The sequence below is a fragment of the Diabrotica virgifera genome, chromosome 4 (genome assembly GCF_917563875.1).
Source record: "Diabrotica virgifera virgifera chromosome 4, PGI_DIABVI_V3a".
Classification (NCBI taxonomy): domain Eukaryota; kingdom Metazoa; phylum Arthropoda; class Insecta; order Coleoptera; family Chrysomelidae; genus Diabrotica; species Diabrotica virgifera.
This window is the reverse complement of record NC_065446.1, coordinates 1,452,508-1,470,428: the sequence shown is the minus strand read 5'-3', so window position 1 is coordinate 1,470,428 and position 17,921 is coordinate 1,452,508. Positions and strand designations below refer to the sequence as shown.

Genomic DNA, 17,921 nt, shown 5'->3' with positions numbered 1-17,921 from the left:
AAAAATATTCTTCAGGGAAAAATAGTAGATTGTTGAAATAGAGCGCGCCGCATCGGTAAAAAATCTGATGGAGACGCATATTTAACAATTAAATAACAACGGTGTAAATTGAAGTTGGATCCAATCACTCTTCAGGATTTTGAAAAAGAATGTTTAAATTATAATATGAGTACTTGGCAACCCCAAAAATACTATTTTAAATATGAGTTTTTACGCATAGAAAATGCGTATTTTTGCATTTTTAGATTTTTAATAGCCTGTAACTCGAAAACTATCAATTTGTGAAGATAACTTTCTTGTTTAAAATGACCCAAAAAGCCTAAAAAATATGTTCCAGAGCAAAAAAGGTGATATTTTGTATTTGTTTAACACAATTGTTTAAACAATTTCTGCCCAATAATTCCGCCCGTCACCCTTCAAATTCGTTTAAAGGGAATATTTTTGAATAGGAATCCGCAAAGAAACCGAATCAGAAATTTTTTCAGACAGGAGCGGTCTCACCACATGGACTAATATGCCGTAGAAAAAATGCTTTAAACAAGAAATGTAGCTAATTATAACATATAACATGTTGTTCTTTTCTTGCGGTATCATATCATGTACCGCATGTCAGTGTGTACGTTTCTATAGTGAAAAGCAGTTCAATACATTCTTTCGCTATTATTATGCCAGAAAGTGCATTCAGTTGTCATACTTTCAACTCTTTCGACATTATTTTACTATTTTTTAGTTACTAATACTCAAAGTTTTTTGTAATTCATTTTACAAAGGATTTTGTAAGACAAATTGAAGAGTCTCAGATGCAGAATCCACCACTTTAATAAAATTAAAATGCTAAATAGTTATTTAAATCTCAGACTTTTCGTGTTGAAAGTTCTTTCTGGTACATTGGAACCCCGATAAGTCGGCCCCCGATAACCCGGAAGGCCGGCTAACCCGGGCCGATTTTCATCAGACAAACATTTTAACAAATAAACAATTTAACAATTTTATCAAATAAAAATGTATGCAGGCAAAATAATATTTGAGAGATAATAATGTTTATTTGTGTAATTTGAACTATACGATAGTAAAAATGATTCATGGCACACGGCGGCAGAGCGACCGTCTCGGCTTATCGAAAGAACAGGCACCTGTCTGTATTCCTTTTCCTTTATTTATGTCAAACTGTCTTAGCATTGTTTAAAATAGACTAAAAGACTATTTAAAAAATTCTTTTTAAAAAATAAGGTCTTAGTTTGTTCTTAAATAACAACATTGTTCCTTGTGACCGTATTGTGTGTAGTACAGTCACGTCGTATTGTTCACTTCCGTTCTGTAATCGTGCTTCAGATTGTGTTTACCTGTTTTTTTGTATACGTAATGGCAACAAAACGCAAAAATGTTGTAGTGACAATGGAAAAGAAACTAGAAGCATTAGGTAGGATTGATAAAGGCGAATCTTTAAAATCAATTTATTGCAGCATCATATGGTGTCGGTACATCTGCAATATGACTGAGTTTTTTACCAAGAAATTAACAATACTCTACACTCTATACGTAACAACTATACGTAATTTAGATGTGTACTGTGCATACATTGTGTTTCATGTTTTTGTAATTATAATAGAGGTTATCTGTAAGTATACTGTATTTAATTAATTTTTACCATATTTTCTTTGGCCAACCCGGATTTTCGATAACCCGGATCGGCCGCGGTCCCGATTAATCCGAGTTATCGAGGTTCCACTGTACATCCTTAATCTGCGACTTTTACAATTTATATGACCGCAGACGACAAATATAGAAAACGAAAAGGACTCCTTGCAATCACATTCCGTTTTCATTCGTCTAGGAAAGGACAGAAAGAAACTTTCTAGTACTCGAATCTGAGTAAAGATAGAAATGTAAAAAATGGTTTTGCTTGTTTTCGATTCAGAGGAATGCACAATCGCTGGACAGCTGTTTCCACCATTTCAGGCTTTATCAACAGCACTCGCGTGCACTCCTCTGAATCGAAAAACAGATCAACCATCAATTTAAGGAGAATTTAATAAGGAGACAATTCATAAGGAGAATAGTGACATCTCTTAACAAATTGAAGAGTCTCAGATGCAGAATCCACCACTTTAATAAAATTAAAATGGTAAATACTTATTTAAATCTGAGATTTTTCGTGTTGGAAGTTCTTTCTGGTACATCCTTAATCTGTGACTTTTATAAGAACCTCCACCATTTTTTTAATATTACGAATGCACTCATTTGAAAAAATAAAGTTTATTTTATTTGAAGCAGTATTTTATTCGGCAGCAGTGTAAAAAATCAATACGTAGTTAATGTAAAAAAGAAATACAGTGATATGTATAAGACAAATTTATATTAAAAACAAAGAGAATGGGCAGCGGTATTACATACCGCATGATGTCAGATTCTACGTCCTGAAATATTCACGTCAGTGGTTGGGTTAATATAATCCCAATAAAAATATCTCAAATTGTGTATTATATTTCAGGTGGAAAATTCACTAAGTACGTATGAGCCCCATGCGTGCGTGATGGTGTATTCGGTGGTATCCAGATCTAGTTTTCAACATGCAGAAGAAACACTTAATTATCTTTGGAGAGAAGGATACACTCAAGAGAAAAGTGTGATTGTGGTGGGAAATAAGGCCGATCTAGCGAGAGCACGAGTTATTCCTCCTAATGGTATGTTTATTACAAATTTTATTATTAACTAGGCTTTTACAAACTGTCAAAAATTTTCCTCTATTACAAACTCTTCAAGATCCAAAAAGACACTAAAATGCTAAAAAATATATATATTCCGTCTAGAAAGTATCCGGAAAAAAGAAAGCAGAATTATAATTTTACGGTATTTATTTCTATCACTTGAAATATAAAATTTCAACAAATAATTCATCTCATTTACTTACACAAGCTACATTTAAATCTAAACACTTAACTAAACGTCCAGGTAAACCCGAAACTAGGTCAAGGCCATAATTTTCGGTAATGGTGTTCCAGTTCTGTAAAACTGACCGAATCAAACTTTTATCTCGTGGCGCTGCTCGTTCCACTTCAATCTTCATCAGTCCCCATATGTTTTCAATGGGGCTAAGATCTGGAGATGCTGCTGACCACGGAATTGTTGCCAATTCGTGTTCTTGCATCCAAGCTTGAGTATAAGCAGAAGTATGGCATCTTGGATTATCTTGCTGAAAACGCCACCCCTCTGGATATAAAACATGAGCCGTTTCAAGAAGAAAACCATTTAGGATGTCACAATATTTCGCACTATCAACAGTACCATTAACTATACAGAGAGGTGTAGCACCTGAGATATTGCTCCCCAAACCATTATTTTAGTGGGAAATTTGTAAATTTGAACCGTAAAATTTTCCCTTGATAGGAATTTTAGATGATTTGCACCAAGCTGGAAACAACTTTCATCAAAAATAAAGACATTATTAAAATTACCTTCTCGAAAACGTTGACAAAAATATATTCTTCGTTGCCTTTGCAGAGGTGTCATTGTAGGGATTTTTTTAGATTCCGTGATATGTAGCCTTGCTTTTTCAGTGACATGCGGACAGTTTCTGGGCACACTTTTATTCTTCGTTGATTTTCAAATCTGTTAGCTAATTTTCGAAACCTAGGCGCGGATTTTGTCGTCCTAAAGCCACTAAAGCATTTAAATTGTTTCCGCGAATCTTAAGCGGTCTACCCGAAACTGCTCTATGTCTCATATCTATGCCATTTTTTAACCTCTTTATTGTCTCATACACTGCACTTTTTCCTAGTTCAGTCAATTGCACTAAACTTTTCTTTTTTCTACTTGCGACATTATTTCACAAATCTTAAGTCTGTTTACAAACAACAATATTTGACAGATGGTGTTGTCTTGCGATTTTGTCCATAAGCTACTATCGGCACAACGTACTTGATGCATTACTTTTGTCTTAAAATGTTACAAAAAGGAAATCTATTAAAATTAGGAAAAAATATAAAATTCCGGATACTTTCTAGACGGACTATATAAGAGAAACTCATTAATTCTAGTTTGATCTGTGGTCTATTCATAGACAACATTAGTACTGTGAGGGTAATAATGCAACAACCGGTTGAATGGAACACGCCCCTATACAAGGTTTTTGTTGATTTCGAGCGTGCTTTTGACAGCTTATCTTATGCTGCTATATGGCAAATTTTAGAACTAAGATACATCCCGCATAAAATAATTTCCATTACGAAATCACTGTATACTATGGCAAAATGCAGCGTGTCACACAAGCGTGTCACGCGAAAATACAGCGTGGGGTCAACAGTGACGAATTTGACTTACTTACTGGAGTCAGAATTTTTGGTGTGTTTAGAGAAAATCAAATATGCACTCTCTGATGATATTTTGCACACAAAATGTAGCGACTATCGCACCATCAGCCTAATGAGTCATGTATTGAAAATTTTTCTCAGAATAATTCATCAAAGAACATGTAGAAAAATTGAGGAAAGAATCTCAAGTACTCAATTCGGTTTTTGCTGTGGCCTTGGAACCCGTGATGCACTATTCGCAACCCAAGTTTTAATTCAAAGATGCAGAGATGTAAATCATGACGTTTTAATGTGCGCGATTGATTTTGAAAAGGCCTTTGATAAAGTTCGCCATGAAAAAATGCTACATATTCTCAAAACTACCGGTCTGGACGGTAGGGACATTAGAATAATCGCAAATTTGTATTGGGCCCAGGCTGCATGTGTTAGGGTTGGGAATCAGTGCTCTGAAGAAGTAAAAATCAAGCGTGGAGTTCGACAAGGCTGTATATTGTCACCAATGTTGTTTAATCTTTACGCTGAAACAATCTTAAATGAAGTGTTGGAAACCGCAAAAGAGGGAATACTCATTAATGGTATGCTTATGAACAATATCAGATACGCAGATGACACCTTGTTAGTGACAGGATCAATTGAACATCTTCAAGCGTTATTGAACCGAATGGTGGCATTCTGCGCGATATATGGACTCAAACTCAACGCAAGAAAAACAAAGTTTATGGTTATTAGTAAATAGGCAGCGGTAAACAATAATAACTATAACGTAACAATCGGTAATGACTCATTTGAACGAGTAAGTAATCTTGTATATCTGGTACTCATATTAATGAAAGCTGGAACCCTAGTGCAGAAATAAAAGTAGAATTGCCAAAGCAAGAACAAGTTTTATGTTAAGAAAATCCTGTGCAATCATGACCTAAATTTGGAACTTCGCATAAGAATGGTTCGATGTTATATATTCCCAGTACTACTTTACGGGGTTGAAGCATGGACCTTGACAGAATCGCTTTTAAAAAACCTAGAAGCATTTGCGATGTGGGTCTATCGCCGTATTCTGAAGATCAGTTGGGTAGAAAGAGTCACAAACGAAAGGGTTTTGCAACGTTTGAATAAAAGTTGCGAAGTAGTGAACACGGTTAAAAGGCGCAAATTGGAATACTTTGGTGATATAATGCGTCACCCAGAAAAATATGACATACTTCACCTTGTCATGCAACGTAAAATAATGGGAAAAAGAAGTGTGGGCCGCCGTACAACTTCTTGGCTTAAAAATCTACGCCAATGGTTTGGGAAAACTAGCACTGAACTATTTCGTGCGGCTGTAAATAAGACAGTGATTGTTAATATGCTGGGCAACATGAGAGCCAACGATCGACAAGCGGTCTCGGCACCTTAAGAAGAAGAAGAAGATGATATTCTAATAAGGTTTGAAACCGGTTTGGGTGCTTTTGATGCCCTCTGAAAAAACTAAAATATAAAACGGCTCTTTTTTCGTTTTACGAAATGATTATTTATTAATAATAATATATTTTATTTTCAGAGGGTAAAGCACTTGCGGTGGCAAGAGATTGCAAGTTTATAGAGACATCTAGCGGAATTCAACATAATGTGGACGAACTCTTGGTAGGCATCCTAAAACAAATTCGGTTAAGGGAATCCAGGGAAAAGAAAAAAGCCACATTAAAAAAGGATAACAGTAAAATACACGGTTCTAAAACAAGTCTGAGCTTAAACATTGCACGAGAGATTTTGCAAAAAATATGTTTAAATGATATCAGCAAATCAAAATCCTGTGAAAATTTACACGTTTTGTAATTGTACTGTAGAGAGTAGATGCAAAAATCATATTTTTCTATACATTGGAAATACTCTGCTAAATTTGTATTTTCTCAAAGACTTTTTCTGAACTATCTTATTTAGTATAAATAATAGACTATTTAGCTAAAAGCGTTGGAAGTCTATATCGCTTGTAGATATAGAATTGTAGGTGTTAATTAGTACAAATTATCTAATTATAGAACATGTAAATTTTCTCTCAAATTTTATGTACTTTATCTTGTAAATGTCAATTTAATTTTTTATTGAACGACTGTAACATACTATGTATTATGGGTTATTTTGATTAAAGAAAAACTTACCTATCTTAGTTATTTATTGTTAAGCAAGTTTATAAAATTTTTATGTTTTAAAAATGATATCCCTTGTTAAGACAGGCCAAATGCCCCCACTCGCAGGATTCATTTTTTCAACGAAAACTTTTCGTTTATAAATTCGCAAAGTCTCTGTGTTATTGCGTTGCCGCTCCTGTAATACCCAGATCACATTTATCGATGGATGTAGTTTTTTCTTCTGAATCCAAATCTGAAAACGGCATTTCGATATCTCTAACCGTCTTCGAAATAATCGATCTCAAAGTCTAAAATGTGAGGTCACAATCCATTTATTTTCTGCCGATACACTAAACGTCAGCTGAAATCGTTGCTAATAAATAGGCTAGTTTTTTAATCTCGATTTGTTAAGGCTATGGGTACATAATTCGCAAATATTTTACGTGTATCCCTACTTTTTCTGTCTTTACACGGCAAATTACGTGTAGTAAAATTCACACTGGTGTGGATATGTAAACATTACTAGAATGTCATTCTACTTGAAAATGTCATAATTAATTTAAAGAGATGGCTTTTGAATGTTCTTGGATAACTGTTATTTTTATAATTGCAAATTATTAATTCAGTTAATAAATGTGATAATTTTTTCACTAACTATGTTTTCAGTGATTGTAATAATTTATTTGTACAACAAAAACTAATAATCAATCGAGAAAAGAGGAAAAGTGTTAAAGTGATTTTTTAATAATATGTTGTTATTTTGGAACGCTTACAATTTTGAACATCTCTAACAACAAAATACTTTGATCACAGGATATATCAATCTGATGTATTCTCTGCTTGGATCTTCCACAAATAATACACAATAAATAACTTTTTATTAAGTTCACGTCTTAAATCAATTATTTATCAAATACACTATACGCTGTGAGCTCGTACGTAGAGGGGATATTTATAAATTCGCGAGCGCCAGTAGTGGCAAGTATGTAAACGTTTACCGGAAATTTGACATAAATGTCAAAGTGATTAATTTAAAATTAAAATTAAAAACATTAATTATAAAAAATATTATTTGGTCAAAGCTGTGGTATATATTTTTACCTTAAATATACTTACGTTTTAAATACTGAATTTAACGTTTTTTTAATGTTCCGTAATATGTAATTATAATTTAATCTAAAAATCTTAGCGCCATCTACACGATAATTGTGAAAGTATCCGAAGTAAGAAATTCATATTTTATCAATACAACGTCAAAATGATTAGCAAAATCTTAAAAAATCGATTACAATTTAATTATTTTTTTGTGTTGTAAAGGTTAAGCGATAACAATTAAATAATAAATTTAAAATTTACCGGTGAAAGTTGAATTAGTAATCCGCTAGGAGCGCCACTAGCGAAGCTCAGAGCGTATATATCAATAATATTTAATCAATTTCTCAAAATATTCCCGATGCAATGTCAAATATTTAAAATTGTCACTGATTGTCAGTGTCTGACTGACAATATATGCTGACAATATTATATTCGGTTGAGTGCGTTGTAAGACAAAGACAGATTTGGAAAATATTACCACGGCATTGTGTTCATTTTTTTCAAATCCTGAAAAAACCAATAAATATTTTTGAAAAATTTAAACGCAGAATGAAAGACTAAATTATTACCGAGGGCCGAAAGTCCCTTAGAATAAATAAAAAGTTTATTTTGAATGAGATATTTGAAATTAAAAATCACACTAAATTTTCTCTTAGTTTTTTCACCCCTGTAACTTATTAAAATAAACATTATAGAAGTTCTCAGGAACTTTCGGCCCTCGCTAATAACGTAATCTTTCATTCTGCGTTTAAATTTTTTAAAAATACTTATTAGTTTTCTCAGGATTTGAAAAAAATGAATCCCCATTTGAATAGCATTGCAGCCGAAAATACGTACCGATCCTCTTAAGGATAGGTTATTTACATTTGAGTTTGACACTTCGTGAATGTCAAACTAAATTTTAATTATTAAGTATTAATAAAACATCAATGACATTTGATAGTGAATTTAATTATTATATAAAATAAATAAGATGTTTAAAAATACAATTTGAGTATATTAGCAATTGAGCATATAAGCAATTATTTATTGTTATTGTTGTTAAGGGGGGTGGTGGGGCTAAAATTTCATAAAATTTTACTTAGTCTCATTTTTAAAATACATAGAACGTAAAATTATTTAAAAAGATTGAATTATGTGAGTGAGGGCACTTATTTGCTTACCTCAACGGGGGGTACCCTTTAAATTATGTTGTTCTGAAACTTTATTAACGCATATACTTTACTTCAAGAAATACCTTTGATATGGGTTTAATATTTAGAGATTAATCAAAATAACTGTTTAATATAAATTTTTATACCTAGTTTAACCAAAAATCGCAGTTGGTACTGATTTTCTTAAAACTGTTAAAATGTAAGCATAACATCTTTTAAATGTGATTTCTACTAAATGAGTTAAAATCTTTAATATTTTAAAAATATTAATTTTGTCTTGAATGCTGCATCAATGAACAAACTAGAATCATTCGAGCTGTGGGTGTACAGAAGAATTCTGAAAATATCGTGGACAGAACACGTCACAAACAAAGAGCTTCTGAGAAAGATGAATAAAAAAATGGAAATCTTAAATACCATCAAAACAAGAAAATTGGAATATCTCGGACATTATTACACGTGGAGAGAGATACAACTTACTCCAATTTATTACGCAGGGAAAGATTCAAGGAAAAAGGAGCATAGGGAGACGCAAAATATCGTGGCTGCGCAACCTGAGAGAATGGTACGGATGTACATCAAAAGAAATTTTCAGAGCAGCCGTCTCTAAAATCCGAATAGCTATGATGATTGCCGACCTCCGTCGCGGAGATGGCACTTAAAGAAGAAGAATTTTGTCTTAACTTTTTTGTAACTAAATGCGTTAGATAAAAAATAAGTATTTACTAAAAAAATCGCGAATTAAAAATCGGGGGATTACATAAAGGGCAGAAAAATCTTTCCCGGACAAGGAAAATGTTGATAAAACCCTTAGGTATATTAAGAAACAAGATATTGTTTCAAGGCATATAGAAAATTAATCTAAGCTTAGATAAGGAACTTATAACAAGTCTTCGATAGCACAAGGATCAACAGCAGCAAAAAGATAGGAGAAATATTTAAAAACGACGAACGAATAAGAAATATCAAACCTTACTGAAAATACAGTTGGTTTAAAAATAAATACCTTGCTAGAATATAAAACCAAAAATTGAAATATTTTTCAACATTTCAATTATGTACATTCAAAAGAACAAACATATTGAGATCTATTTTATCTAAAATTAAACCTAACAATGGATAACAAATAACAAAATATTGTATTTATAAAATATCTTGTGAAAGCGAACATATTTATTTAGGTGAAACATCAAGACCATTAAATGTTAGGATAAACGAAAATCAATCTTGTCAACAATAGAGAATTTGATAGATCTCAAATAAGTTAACACGCATGGGAAAATGAACGTAGAATTCAATGGAAAGATTCAAGTATAGTATAAAGAAACAGATAGTAAAAAGAGAAAAATCAAAGAAGCTGCTCTAACTATTGTTCTGAAACTATTTCCTTGTGGCACTTTTGTAATCAACTATTCTAAATGGGAAATAAGCCACAATTTAACTAAAAAAATGATTTTATTAACGTTTCGACGTCCACATCGGATGTCGTTGTATTTTAACAACGACATCCCATGTGGACGACTGAGACTATTACCTGATTACCTACTATAATTTTTATGAAAAATTTTTAAAGTTTTAACTCATTAACAATGTATACCTAATATATTTATCGTAGAATAAGTTTACCAGAATTATCAAGTATTTGATAATTCTTTAAGTAGTTCAGGCCTAATTAACTTCTAAATTTTTTGTTGGTTCACCACAATATTTATAAAAATGTATATCAGGTTTTGTAACATTTTTTGTAAAAATGTGTACTTATTTTATTATTTTATTTAATTTCAGGGCCAGAATTTCTCTTACAATAATTATTTGATAGGTAACCTGATTTTTTGTATTTTTTTATTTCAGTTTTTATGAGGTAATATTAAAAAAATTAAGGGAGAAAAAAAGGAACAATAAAGTAATTACAAATGTAGAAATTAAGATTGAAAAACAAATTAAAGTTTCGCATTTTTACCAACCAACACCTGAAGTGGCGATAAACTAAGAAATAAACATCGAGGAGGGAGAGGTATCTAAAGGAAGCATTAAGAAAATTAAAAAATAGAAAATCTCCAGGAGGGGACAGGATATCGAATAAACTCCTAAAGAATGGAGGACAAGATCTGACTAAGCAACTATTAAACCTAGTACAAAAAATAATAGAACAAAACAGAATACCACAAGAATGGAGATCAAGCATCCTAATACCTCTCTTCAAAAAATGAGACAAATCGGACCCGGAGAATTACAGAGGAATTAACTTATTAAACACATTAAAATTAACAACCAAAGTGATAACAAACTGAATGAAATTATAACATTAGCAGAAGAACAACATGGTTTTAGGTCGGGAAGATCATGCATCGACGCTATATGTATAATAAGGCAAGTTCAAAAGAAATCGTCAGAATACAACAAACGGGCATATTTTTATTGCGTAGACCTTAAGAAAGCATTTGACAGGGTCAAATTAAAGGACGTTATCCGTTTGTTATATTCTTTTTCTCATAAGCATCTTTCAGTGCGTCACAGTTTTTCGATTTCTTTCTAACGCATTAAATTGTATGTGACAGAAAAAAACGCACGTCGGTGATTACATTTCGTCGGTGACATTTATAACATTTATTCTAGTTGTCAATAGATGGCGCTATAATCGAAAAAAATTATTTTCGAATTATATAATATATCTACGAATATAATCTCTACAATTTATATTAGACTATACAAATCAAAGAAAATACCATTTTATAAATGCAATAAACACAATTGATTTGTTTTTATGCCAAAATGCAAATAAAATGTGACAACTGTCAGATTTAACTAAAATGTCATATCACTAAAATGTATATTATCATGGACTTGCCTTTTTTTCTATCATTTGTGACGCACTGAAAAATGCTCATGAAAAGGAGCATACTCAAGAGAGGTAGTTCTAGGAATATTTAAAACGATCGAAAACATGTACCAGAACAACACAATAAAAGTAAAAGTAGAAGATGAACTATATGATTACTGACAAATTTAGAGTTACACTTGGTAAAACTACAAAAATTGTTCAAAGACTTGTTCACATATTTAATAAAAGGGCAAGAGAAATTAATTTTGATAACTTTTAAGTCAGCAAATTAGAACAATAGTAATCAGTAAAAATAAATAACATGTACACTGGAAGTCGATGGATAACACTGTCTAGCTATGGAGACGAGTAAAAAGAAGTTAAACACCAAGTACAAAAATAAAAAAATAGATTAGTAGGATGCCTTAATAACACTTTTCGACGTAACCAACACAACCAATAATAACGTACGTATCAGAAAAGTAAAAGTAGAAGATGAACTAACTGACCCAATTAAAGCTGTCAATGGGATAAGACAGGGAGATTCCTTGAGTCCTTTATTGTTCAACCTGATCATGGATAAAATAATAAAAAGTAAGAACTACAAAAGGAACCAAATGAGAGAAAAGCAACTTAAAATAATCTGCTATGCAGACGATGCAATACTAATCTTTCAAAGTGAGGATTATTTACAACGTATGCTGCACAAATTTAAATTAACCGTTAGAAAATCTAACATGTTAATTTCCCAAGAAAAAGATAAAATGCATGGTTATAACAGCAAATTCAATAAGATGTACATTGTAACTGGAGGGTCAGATAATAAAACAAATGATGGATCTAACAATAAAACACTGAAAACGTTTGTTTTCTATACTTCCACAAAATTTATTACAACTATCTGACTACAGCTGTTTCGGCAGAGTGCCTTTCTCAAGTGATATAGTTTACAATGTGTTTGCCTTTTTAAGTCTTTAACTGAAGAGGTTGAGGAGTGGGGAGCTGTTTGTCTCGAGTTAGTCATTCAGAATTATATCTGTATTTTTCAGTTTATTAATTTCCATAGATTCTAAAAAAGATGGCTTAAGGCCTTTATTTTGAATATGCAGAATTTGAAACTCTTCATTGAAAGAATGATTATGATCTAGAAGGTGAAGTGCGTATGTAGAAGTTTCTGCTTTTCTATTGTTGAAAGCCCTTTTGTGTTCTGCTATCCGTTTGTCAAAAGTTCTGCCAGTTTGACCGATGTACGTTTTCGGACAGTCACCACAAGTTAGTTTGTACACACCACTCTGTAGTTGTTTTCTCTTTCGGCTTTTATTGTTCTTAATATATTTGCTTAAGTTGTTGTTAGTTCTGAAAGCTGGTGTTACTCCTTTCTTCTTTATGTATCTGGCTATTTTTGTTGTTATCTTGTCAGTATATGTAAGAGAGCAGAAGGTACTGGGTTCTTTCTGTGGTGGTGGATACAATAATTTCCGGGCGTTCTTATGGAGTTTTTGGTTAAAAATTTTTTTAACTGTTTGTTCGTTATAGCCGTTGTTTACTGCTATTTGTTTAATGATGTTTAGTTCTATCTCGAAGTAATTTCTTGCCATGGGAATTTCTGTCAGTCTATGTATCATGCTATGGTAGGCTGCTAATTTGTGTTGTGTAGGATGGGATGATGAATTGTGTATAGTTGTGTCAGTATGGGTAGGTTTATGATATACGGAGAACTCATGTTTGTTGTGTTGTCTGGTAATCGTTACATCTAGAAAGTTGATGGAGTTATTCTGTTCTGTTTCTATTGTAAACTCAATATTACTCAATCAATTACAAATGATGGAGTTTAAATATCTAGGTATCACAGTATCTAGCTACGGAAAGCTCGAAACAGAAGTGGAAGATCAAGTTAATAGAGCAAACAGAGCCGCAGGTTGCCTGAATGACACAATATGGAGAAATAAAAATATCGGAAAAGAAATGAAAGGCAGAATTTACAAAATATTCATCAGACCAATAGTATCATACGCGACAAATAACAAATAGAATATTAAGAACAGCGAGAGACGGCTCCCCAATAGGAAGACGATCAGTGGGAAGACCACAAAAACGATGGAACGACAACTTACTGGAGGCACATTGAAAAAACAGACAGAGTCATACCTATATAAAAAGAAGAAATATATTTACGGGTCTTTTTCGTATCTTTACTGTAAAGCAATGAAAAGTGCGACAATGTTTTTTTTATTAAAACTATTTTGAACACATCGATTCCACAAATACAAGGTGATTCAGTGAAACTGTACGATTTGACAACGATGCTGACGATAAAATAGAGGAGCCGCGGGCGGGCGATGTAAACGTTGTGAATCTAGAGAGTGGTTATCATGGAGACGTGGTCGGGTGAACAACACGTATTTGCTGTGAAAGCTGATTACAAAAATGGTGAAAGTTTTGTGCGTATACAACGAGCGTTTCGTTTACACTACCATTTGTGCCCCAGCTGCAGTTCCGTCTAACACGGCTATTAAGACTTGGGTTAGGAACTTTGAAAGTAGTGGTTCAATATCACAAAAAAGAGGTGGCAGTGTCAGAACTGCTCGTACATCACAGAATATTGAAGCGGTGCAAAATTCATTAAACGCGAGTCCTCGAAGATCCCTGCGACGACTCGCACGTAATGAATTTGGCACCGCTTCAATATTTTGTGATGTGCGAGCAGTTTTGAGACTGCCACCTCTTTTTTGTGATATTGAACCACTACTTTCAAAGTTCCTAACCTAAGTCTTGTCACTTGGTCTTGTGAACGGGGCGGCAAATAAAATAAATAATGTTTATTCAGAGAAAAGATACAATACATACCTACAATGGTAATACATTAAAATCATTATAATTCCCTATAAATAAACACAAAAATACCACTTGAAGCAGAATGCTTGTGCAGTGGTTAATTTGGTTCATTGTAATGTAACAAAATATCCTGAGTAGGTACACACTATCTTTTCACAGGCAATACAGTAATATACTATCTATTACTTAATAATAAGAGAACAAAAAAAAGCAAAGAGCATTACATTGTTTTTTTGAATAATTAAATAATTAAAGAAAATAATTCTATTTCAAAATCTGGAAAAAAAATTAAAAATACAGTATCCCTACGATGTACTTATGGTAGAGGAACATAGTATGCTAAATGTGCAGTCACTCGAGCGCTTTGGGGACCTATTGGGTTGTGAAGAGTAGGTCCTAAAACCAAAAAAGTTAAGTAAAGTTTTCCATTTTAGTGGGCGCTTGCCACTTTTTAATCTAATTTTTCATTTCCAACAATCGTTTTTTTCGATTATAACGACATCTATCCATAATTCGAAAAAATGTTTCCAATAAAAGTTACTTATTTTTACGTAAGGAATCCAAATCTGCAATAAAAAAATGAAAGCTCCTATTTAAGATTTTAAAGTAACCCCACACCTCACATCCATGGGGGGTCGTGTTTGGTGCCATTCGATAGATTTTTCAAAAATATTGAATAAGTGATATTTTACAGTTTTTCAATCTGATGTTCATTTCGCGAATTATCGCGGGATTCGTATTTAAAATATTAAATTTACCCCCCACCCCTCTCTGTGAGAAGTCGTGTTTGATATCATTCGATAGATTTTTTAAAAAATATTGAGCACATATTTTTTAGTTTTTGATCTGTCAATCATTTCGCGAATTATTCGCTTTTTTCTTGTGAAACTTTGGAACTCACCCATTTCCTTACGCCCGGCTCAAATCGTCAGATTTTTTAAATATACCCTCTTTTGCATGTACTTAACTTACCGTATCTTAATCTGACAATTTCGAGTTTTTTTAAGGATAGATTTTTTTTTTCGGACCCCCCTTAACGAACTCCCCTGTGTTAAGAGCCAATATATGGTAGAGGTACATCTGCAGAGTACCAGGTTTCTCCCCATATGCTAATCTGACGCGCTCGAGTAACTGCAAAAATCCCCGCTTGGGCTCCCCTACCATTATTTATTAAAAACAGCAACAAATGAGAAAAAAAACACAAATTAGGTACAACAACTATGAGTCCAACATTCAAACACTTGTTTTATTTTCTAACTTCAATTAAATCATGTATAACTGAAAGAGGCGTATCTATAATATATTTCTTTAATTTATTTTTAAATTGTTTCATATTCTTGACATTCTGAACATTTATGGGTAAAACGTTAAAGACCTAGGTCCTAAGTAAGTGAAACAACGCTGTCCAATTGTTTTTTCACTTTTCGGGGGTATCGCTTTATTCCTGTTTCTGGTGGAGTATTCATGCAAGGGAAACTGTAGTGTTTGTCTATTTTTATATTGATATACAGTAACCGCTTTAAAATAAAGCTGCCTAATATCAAAAATATTAGTTTCCTTCTATAATAATTCAGTGGAGTAAAGCTTGGGCTTGCGATAAATTGATTTTAAAATTTTTCTTTGGACGACATTTAGTTGTAAATGGTAGTTGTAAAAAAATTGTAGTGTAAACGAAATGCTCGTTGTACATGCACAAAACTTTCACCATTTTTGTAATAAGCTTTCACAGCAAATGCGCGTTGTTCACAAGACCACGTCTCCATGATAACTAAACTTCCCACTCTAGATTCACAACGTTTACGTCGCAAGCCCACGACTCCTCTATTTTATCGTCAGCAGCGTTGTCAAATCGTACCGTTTCACTGAATAGAATAGAAATATGCTTTATTGTCGCTGAAAATTATACAAATTTTATGGACAAAGCTTAATATAAAGTCAGAAAAGATAAATAAATAATAACAATAACAAATACAATTTTCTAAAATTTGATAAATCGTCAGTATAAAAAAATACAAGTTAATAAAGTAAAAAAAAAACAAAATCGATATATTGCAACAATTAATAGAAATTGCAAAGTGAATATACAACAAAGTAAACTACAGACATAGGAACTAATAAATTTAAGCTGCTGCATGTGACACCCAAATATAGATAAGTTTGGTTACTTGTACAATGTACATTACTTTAATTTCTTATTTAGTCATTAAGAAACTCTTCTACTGAATAATATGGTCTTTTAGATAGTCATTTTATCACCCTTTATATATACACATTTTTACAAAAAATAAGTTAAAAGCCTCAACAAAAAGCTTGTAGTGGATCTCTAAAATGTAATAAAGCTCGATAAAATATCAGCGCTACAACGTTTGCGATAACATTCAATTAAAATATTTAACTAATACAGAAGTAAAAACTTCAATTTCAAACTATTTAAAAATGTCGTCCAAATGGATTAAAGCATATAACGTTTTCGATCTGATTCAGAGCATCCTTAATGCATTCTGTTACGTACATGAAACTAGCACACCAATGAAAGTGGTGACCTCAAAATATATGGTTTACATGTTATAATTGTATAAAGTAATGCGACTCTAAGTCGATGGTAATATATTTCTATTCTAGTACTTAAAGAGCAACATGGTTCCTTGCTCGATTGTAACACGTGGTTCTTGCCAATTCAAAAGCCACAGACCAACTTTGTCCACATTTCAGAAGCGCATTTATTGCATTTCGGTTTAATGTCCATGATTCAGTTCCATAGTAAAGTACACTGTCTACATAACATTTAATTGCAGTTACTGAGGTTATTAGCTGAGTACATGGAATGCAGTTCTTAAAAGGTTGGTTATTAAAATATGTAAAAATTGATTTAGAGATACACTAACTTGCTTCTTAAGAGTTTGTGTGTTTAAATAACAGCTAAACAAAGTTGTCATTTAGCTTAGTAACAGCTGTAATGTCTACAATACCAATTTTTTTGTAAAAAAAATACTTTAAAACTGTTTAATCAGTATTTATGAATGAAAAACTACATTTTTCATTTTATCTGTAAATATTGTGTTTGTAATCATATTTGCAAATAAAGAGTTATCGAAAGTACATATACAAAATAAAAAAATATGTAATTTTTTTTAGTACATTTTCTTTCAGTTCTTATACAGTAGGAAAAATGAAAGAATACCCATGAACGAACATATAAAACACGCTGTATTTTTCTGTCACCGTGTCATACAAAAAATTGGCCAGCGCAAGTATATCGTCGGTATACTACGAAAACCAGATAAATGTCGAAATACCTAAAGCGAGAAAAAACGTTTTTAAAGTTTAGTGCTTTATTTTGAATTAATCGTACCAGTTGTGTTTGATATTCGATATGCTTGTGAAAGATGCATATATCAGAAATAATATTCTATCATTAGTTTGAAATAGTTAAGAGACCTAGCTGATTAAACCTAAATTTAAGATCCAGGTGGAATCACTTACCTGGTTTTACCTGTAAATCAAAATAAATCACACTGTATTAAAGACACTTATCACCTTTTTACTGAATATGGCAGATATACAGCAGTAGAAATATATTGTTGTCCAGCAACTATAT

The 17,921-nt window shown here is 32.3% G+C and overlaps 1 protein-coding gene across 1 annotated transcript in view; it reads left to right on the top strand.

The window, feature by feature from the left end:
• LOC114324395 (uncharacterized) overlaps positions 1 to 8,330 on the top strand; it is a 437,385-nt gene extending 429,055 nt beyond the window's left edge. The window contains exons 9-10 of the mRNA XM_028272222.2: positions 2,492 to 2,684; positions 5,851 to 8,330. Of these exons, the coding sequence (XP_028128023.1) occupies positions 2,492 to 2,684; positions 5,851 to 6,125 (468 nt within the window). The 3' untranslated portion in view covers positions 6,126 to 8,330. The remainder of the gene's footprint in view (positions 1 to 2,491; positions 2,685 to 5,850) is intronic.
• The last annotated feature ends 9,591 nt before the right edge of the window (positions 8,331 to 17,921 follow it).